Source organism: Centroberyx gerrardi, chromosome 23 (genome assembly GCF_048128805.1).
Source record: "Centroberyx gerrardi isolate f3 chromosome 23, fCenGer3.hap1.cur.20231027, whole genome shotgun sequence".
NCBI classification, from domain to species: domain Eukaryota; kingdom Metazoa; phylum Chordata; class Actinopteri; order Beryciformes; family Berycidae; genus Centroberyx; species Centroberyx gerrardi.
This window is the reverse complement of record NC_136019.1, coordinates 1,882,623-1,890,122: the sequence shown is the minus strand read 5'-3', so window position 1 is coordinate 1,890,122 and position 7,500 is coordinate 1,882,623. Positions and strand designations below refer to the sequence as shown.

Sequence of the window (7,500 nt, the reverse complement as noted above, 5' to 3'; positions counted from 1 at the left end):
AATAAGATCGACCTCTTGCCAATCAAAATCAGTGCTTTTGATTTGGTTTTATGATCATTGGCACGTAATGTATCCAATACGTTTGTTTTTTTTTCGAAAGTAGAAAAAATAAATTAAAGGATACACGAGGCCCTAGGAATTTGCCTATTCAGCCTATAGGGACAAAGTCTGTCTGACTAACTAACTAACTGGGTCGATGACAGAGTGTGACATCATTTTTTTGGCCCAAATAAGGGATTCTGGCCCCGCCCCTTTCAGTCTAAGGTGAAAATGAACATATTAAATGATGTTAATGCCTTTAACCACGTCCAACGCTAATATTAACTATTTCTGCTTTCGAGGCTTCCTCTCCTTCTTGAGGTGATTCTAATATTTTGAAGCTGAAATGAAAAAAAATTAAATCTCTAGCTCAGACTTATAGCTTAGCGTTCAGCATTTATGGCTTTGTGAAGCGAGGAGAACGCAACATCCACACCATGGCTGCTAGCAAAACATAGGGTTTTTTTTTTAAATTCAGTAACATGTTTGTCATTCGTCATTTCTACTGACATTATTTCACCCATTTTAAGAACAGAACGATCTAAGATTCCCATTCATTTACATAGACGGAAAAAAAAAAGGGTCCGGATTGAATGGGAAAGCCCGGAAATGACAACACTTGAGAGAACTATTCACTAACGAATTAATTAACTAACTGACCGGCAGACTGTTCCACCAACTAACTCACTGACTGACTAACTCACAAATTAACTAATGCCGCTTTACCACCGCATGGTACCGGCTCAACTCGACTCGACTCGACTCGCCTTTTTTGGTTTTCCATTGGGCAAGTTCCAGGTACCAGGTACCATATTACCAGGTACCAGGTACCATATTACCAGGTACCAGGTACCATATTACCAGGTACCAGGTACCATATTACCAGGTACCAGGTACCATATTACCAGGTACCAGGTACCATGTTACCAGGTACCAGGTACTTTTTTTGGTAGCACCTCCGTCAAGGTTCCAAGCGAGCTGAGGCGATACCAAAAGGTGACGTGAAAACACTGCAGACTACTGATTGGTCAGAGAGAATCGTCATCATTGCCGGCAGCGATAGCGGGGATTTTAAAGCAGGCTAAAAGCTGTTGTAATTTTGTCTCTACGACTGTTAATATGTCACTTTATTAAGTTTTAATATTTTTTCAGGCGATAAAGTAACCATGTAGATTCCCAATATTTGGTCAGTTTATCCAAATAACACCTGTTTGTAAATCTGCTGCCAAGTTTTCGGAGATTTGGGACCAGGACCGTCCGCCTCGCAGTCCGCCATTCCGCAGTCTGAAGAGACGCAATGCATTTTGGGGCGGTTGAGTTTCATGCGGCGTCATGGCGTTGCTATGATGACCAGTTGGGGGTGGGGGGGGCACATTGAGGGGGTACTATCCGCAGTGGAAAACCAAGTGGTACTACCAAAAGCGAGTAGAGTCGAGTCGAGGCGAGTTGAGCTGATACCATGCGGTGGAAAAGCGGCTTAACTGTCTCACTGACTAACCAACTAACTGACTGAGTAACTGTCTCACTGACTAACCAACTAACTGACTGAGTAACTGTCTCACTGACTAACCAACTAACTGACTGAGTAACTGTCTCACTGACTGACTCATGTCTAACCAGCAGATAACAAAACGAACCATCTAATTATCCACCTGACTCACTATCACAGTAACGCTCTGATTCACTTTTCATTTGAATTTGTTTTAAATCAAATCAAACAAACTGATCACCCATCTACCAACAGGCAGATGATTGGATGTAATGAGTCACTGTGTCCAGCAGGAGGAGCCAGTACTGTACATCTCTGTGTGTGTGTGTGTGTGTGTGTGTGTGTGTGTGTGTGTGTGTGTGTGTGTGTGTGTGTGTGTGTGTCTTACGCGAGCCCGGGCGGTGTGAGGCTGCTGTTGAACCCACCACAGAATTTCAGACCCACAAACTCATTAACCTGCAGAGCCTGAAGAGACAAACAGACCATCATCATCATCTTCATCACCATCATCGTGTGTGTGAGTGTGTGTGTGTGTGTGTGTGTGTGTGTGTGTGTGTGTGTGTGTACTTACACCGAGCCCATATCGTGGTATACTGAGGTATTTCAACCAAGCCAGCCAGCTAACAATAGAGGGAAGATTCACCAGCAAACCTGCAAAGATCTGGAGAGAGAGAGAGAGGGAGAGAGAGAGAGAGAGAGAGAGAGAGAGAGAGAGAAAGAGAGAGAGAGAGAAAGAGAGAGAGAAAGAGAGAAAGAGAGAGAGGAAGAGTTTAGGTTAGATATTAAAGGTATTTCTGTCTCTTTCTTTCTTTCTTGAACACATCCACTATGGAAGAGTGTGTGTGTGTGTGTGTGTGTGTGTGTGTGTGTGTGTGTGTGTGTGTGTGTGTGTGCGTCTCACCATCATGAAGACGCAGCTGATGGTCATGTAGATGTTGGCGATGGCGACCACCGTCTGGTCGGCGGAGATGGCCAGAGCCATGGAGGTGGCGGTGTAGGAGACCAGAGTCACAGAGAACATGAAGAGGAAGAAGGCTTCTGCTGTGGCTTTGAGACCTGCACACACACACACACACACACACACACACACGCACACACACACACACACACACAGGAGACAACTTATAGGGGCTTCTATTGCTCCAGTACCAGACTCAAGTCCCAGTTCAATTGCTTGAGACTTGACTTGACTTGGGTTCTGGTGACTTGGGACTTGACTCTGACTTGTACTTTGATGACTTGAAAAGGTTTCTAAAGTCTTGACTTGAGATCTTGTGTTTGTGTAAATGACTCAGATTGAAAGTGATGAGATTTGTTCCAGCGGACGACTGAATTTAAATTCTGTTTTCTGAAGAATGATTGAATTTATTGAAGTTGAAACTGATTATAGAAATCAAACTCATGATGCTCTTACCAAGTTTTTATCCTATTAAAACCATATTGCATTGAAAAGTCCTAGATATTTAGTTTTCTTTAAGATATTAAATTGATACTGGACTCTTGATTTGTTCTGACTTGACTTGCTGTTCTACATTTAGACTTGAGACTTGACATTAATGACTTGGACTTGACTTGGTGATCTACATTTAGACTTGAGACTTGACTTGAGACTTGTGCCTCAAGACTTGAGACTGACTTGGGACTCGAGTGAAGTAGACTTGGTCACACCTTTGTGTAGACGGTACCATAAAAGTTCCAGTAAAGTCTTTTTCGTTTTCCCAGAATGCAGCTTTCAGGAGCTGGGAGCTAAAGCTAATGCTAGCTCGCTGATGACGTCGATTCTACGCTGCCACATGCACAGGTCATGCAGCCCTTCAGAATAAAAGTCCCTCGGCAATATACCAAAACCTGTGAGAGACGAGGAGTGCGCGCGATACTTTGCGGGTTAAGAAACAAGTAAAATTTACACTTTACTGTCATTCAGAACTCGTTTCTTACATGGTCCTCCTCTCTCGCAGGTTTTGGTATATTGCATAAAGACTTATATTTTATTCTGAAGGGCTGCGTGAACTGTGTGTGCGGCAGCATAGAACTGGTCTATCCGTTCATGTGTTTCCTGCCCACCGATCATGAAGTACGCCACGCAGCTGAAGACCATGGCGGGGATGGTCCTCAGGGTGATGATGTCAGACAGGATCTTAGACAGGAAGTAGACAGACAGCCTGTAGTAACCGCTGATATACTCATGACTGGAGAGAGAGAGTGAGACAGAGTGAGACAGAGAGAGAGTGAGACAGAGTGAGACAGAGAGAGAGAGAGAGAGACAGAGACAGAGAGGAGTCATGACTTTAAACCTGCTCTATGCAATTTTTGCACAAATGGCAGAGAGATTACTGTTTGAAACTGAAAGACTTCAACACACAAATCATCTACGGTGGCCCACTGGGGACAGTAGTTGCATTCATCTGTGAATATTTGACAACATTTGAATATTTGACTTAAATAATAAAATGTGAACAAGGTGAAATGCAAAAAAGCGTACTCCTTATTTTCGGGGGTGTTTTACCTCATTTTTAATTTCAAGAGCATTATATGAACCTTCAAGTTCCCCGTTAATTTCTGACTCTGCCTGTATCTGTTGTTGGTTTATGAAGCCTTAATGTTTACAAAAGCCAATCATGGAAACAAAATGCTGCATGTCAACACCAGATGAACAGAGCATCTGACGTATGGAAAAACAAAGCAACTGGCTTTGATTTGAGACAAGAAATGTTGTCATAGACAAATATGTTGAAAAATACATCCTTTTAGCTTTGTGTGTGTGTGTGTGTGTGTGTGTGTGTGTGTGTGTGTGTGTGAGACCCACATGAAGAGCTTCCTCTCTGCGATGAAGAGTTCGGCGGAGGACAGGGAGCTGAAACACTGATTGACGGTGATGAAGAAGAGAGCGCCAAACCTGACAAACACAGCAGCAAACTGGATTTACTATATAGAGTATAATACAATCTTTACATATTATATCAATATTATACCATGATACCAACTATAGAATTACAGAGAGAGCACTACTACTTTACTACTGCTAGTACTACTGCTAGTACTACTGCTGCTACCTGTATTACTGCTTCTACTAATACCACTACTGGTGATAATAGTCATATAAATAATAATCTAGTATTTTTGTAAAAAAAAAAACACTTTTCAAAACTAAGTTACAAAGTGTCATCAATAAACAATATTTATACAATTGATGAGGAAAGGAGTGCCAAACCCAAGAGAAATACAGTGTTATAGTGGATAAAGTAAAAACAGTATAGAATAGAATAGAATAGAATAGAATAGAATAGAATACCTGTTCTGCATTCCACTCTGATCATCCTTGACGTCAAAGAAAATGGCTCCTACTACCAGAGCGAGGAAGAGGGTTACCGCTACCTAGACAGATACACAGAATACCAATACAGTCAGTAATAATAAATCAATGTAATAATTCTCTGTACAGAATATGATAAATTCTCACATATATGTGAGTTGGGAATATGTGAGTATTTGCAATCCCATCAATTTTTATGAGCTAAATTCATTGGGTACACTTTAGTAAGTCAGTAAGGTCTTTTCAAGTAAATAAAAAACATAATACTATTCTAACACAAAATAAGAAAAATATATGTATTGTGACCAAGAGAGAAAGAGCAGCAAGGCATTGGGAACTAAGAGAAAGTGACAGAAAACGAGTGATCAATTGAGAGGAAACTAAGAAAACAAAGAGAATATGGTGAAACTGCCGAAGAAAATGCGATACGTTTTTGTTTTTTCCTCTTAATTTAATCTGTGTTTTTGTCCTTTGTTGCACTGACCGGACCTGAGTTAGAATAAAGTGGAAGTTCTTGAGTACATCAGGCAAGAAAACTGACAGAAGGAGAGGGAAAGTAAAGTTGCGAGGTGTTTTTACCTGAGCGACGGAGGTCTGCGGGTTGAGCATGAGGTTGCGGAAGGTTCTCTTGAGAACCCATCTGAACTGGGTCAGGAAGCTGGTGTTGTAGGTGATGGTTCTGGAGAGAGTACGGGTGGTCGTCGCCTTACCCAGAACGATTCTTTCTGAAAGCGATAAAGAGCGACAAAGGTCCTGTTTTGCTATTGATTCATATAGAAGCCTGTTTCCTACGTCCTTATTAAGTGCCTGAACCTCCTCAGCTGGCTCCTCTCAATGTGGAGGAACAGCAGCTTGAATCCAACGTCCCCCCCAAATCACTGAACTCACCCTATCAAGAAGATTGAGGCCAGCCACCCTGCGGAAAAATCTAATTTCGTCCGATTGTATCCGCAATCTCATTTTTCCGGTCACAGCCCAGAACTCGGTCCCTCATCGGTGAGGGACGAAGATCGACCGGTAAATCGAGAGCTTTGTACGGTCCGATACACCGAACTGGCAGTCAATCTCGTGATCCATTTTACCCTCACTGGTAAATAAAACCCTGAGATACCTGAACTCCTCCACTTGGGGCAGCTGCTTCCCTCTCACCTGGATGGCACAGGTCACGTTTTTTCCAGGAGAGAACCATGACCTCAGACTTGGAAGTGCCGATCCGACATCATCTCATAAAAGGTCGCGAAATAAGCACAAACTCTCAAACGCAGATTTACGTGCTGTGGACACGAATTATGTGAAGATTACGTCCCTCCACCGAAATTGTAGAATTTTCCTTCATACAAGCTGGGAATTGAAGTCCGGTCGTCAGCACTGAAGCCAAACTCGTCCACCACCCAACCACAACACCTTTACTTTCCACTGAGCTACTTCAATGTGAAACTACTTCAAGTTTATATTCGTGTCTCCTTCACATAACTGTTTCATGCTGGGAACACCCAATTTCAACACTTTACGTGCCACCAACACGTAATTTGGTGTTAACAAGTCGTCTTCGCTCTGCTCTACGCATCAGAGATCACGGTCTGATGAAGCCAAAAGGACGATATCATCCGCAAACAACTTGATATGCTGTCCATTAATATCGCAAACAGGAGAGGGGACAGGGGGCATCCTTGTCAGATTCCAACGCCAACCTTGAACGAGCTTGCCTTAATACGAAGAATGCGAATACAACTCTCGCTCTAAGTGTATAAGGATTGATGAATGGCTCGCAACATCGGCCTCGGCACTCCCACAGTACCTCCCACAAGGTACCTCAGAATTATTTATTACTTAATTCAACTGCCTGCGATCTGTTGCAGCAAATGGTGTTTCCTTCTTTTGCTTTTACATTCAGCGTTGTCTCTTATCCAGAGGGACTCGCACTGAAAGGTAGCAGATAAGGGTTCAGTGTCTTGCTCAAGAACCCTTCCACAGGACACATGGCTGTTGATGGGACACACGTGTGCTGTTTCGGGCATCGAACCTGTGACCTTTTCGGTGTGGTACCTACCCAGCTCTGTCTTGGTCTGTTTGTAGTGGCTGCAGCTTTTGTATTCCTGAACCAGTCTCTCCTCGATTCCCTGTCTGGAGGTAGAGACTGAATCTGGATCTGGATCTGGACCTGCAGGAGGAGGAATTTAGTGACAATAAATGAAAAATACAGTATTTTGATCACATAGACACAGATTTGTATCACTGTACTTGTGAGGACCATCACTGACTACATTCATTCCTTAACCCATAAATTTAAGATTAACCCTAACCTAAACCGATAACACTATACATTACAGTTCGCTAGTTTAGTTATAACATATAATTGAATAATTATTGATTAACCACAAGCATTATCTAGCGAACCGTAATGTAAAGTGTTACCCCGTAACCTAATCCTAATTCTAATTTTAACCCTTAAATTTTAACACATTTTAATCCTAAACTATCCCCTGGCCAAAACATGCTCTCTTTGGAGGATTTTCCTCATCTGTCATTCCTTATGAGGACATTTGCAACTCTCCAGTATAGAAATACAAGAACACACACACACACACACACACACACACCCTCCTACCGTCTTTGTCTACATTGCTGAGGGTCACAGCGGTGGAGTCTCCGTTGATGA

General features: G+C 42.5%; 1 protein-coding gene across 2 annotated transcripts in view; it reads right to left on the bottom strand.

The window, feature by feature from the left end:
- Positions 1-7,500, bottom strand: part of LOC139922148 (broad substrate specificity ATP-binding cassette transporter ABCG2-like) — a 13,534-nt gene that overhangs the window by 437 nt on the left and 5,597 nt on the right. Inside the window, exons 7-15 of one of the 2 annotated variants that reach the window (XM_071912600.2) lie at positions 7,450-7,500; positions 6,892-7,002; positions 5,421-5,566; positions 4,821-4,903; positions 4,335-4,424; positions 3,593-3,717; positions 2,430-2,584; positions 2,100-2,189; positions 1,939-1,993 (exon numbers count right to left, since the gene is read on the bottom strand). The exon at positions 7,450-7,500 is cut by the window's right edge and continues 48 nt beyond it. In XM_071912600.2, the coding sequence (XP_071768701.2) occupies positions 1,939-1,993; positions 2,100-2,189; positions 2,430-2,584; positions 3,593-3,717; positions 4,335-4,424; positions 4,821-4,903; positions 5,421-5,566; positions 6,892-7,002; positions 7,450-7,500 (906 nt within the window). The remainder of the gene's footprint in view (positions 1-1,938; positions 1,994-2,099; positions 2,190-2,429; positions 2,585-3,592; positions 3,718-4,334; positions 4,425-4,820; positions 4,904-5,420; positions 5,567-6,891; positions 7,003-7,449) is intronic. The other variant, XM_078291767.1, reaches the window with a different exon arrangement.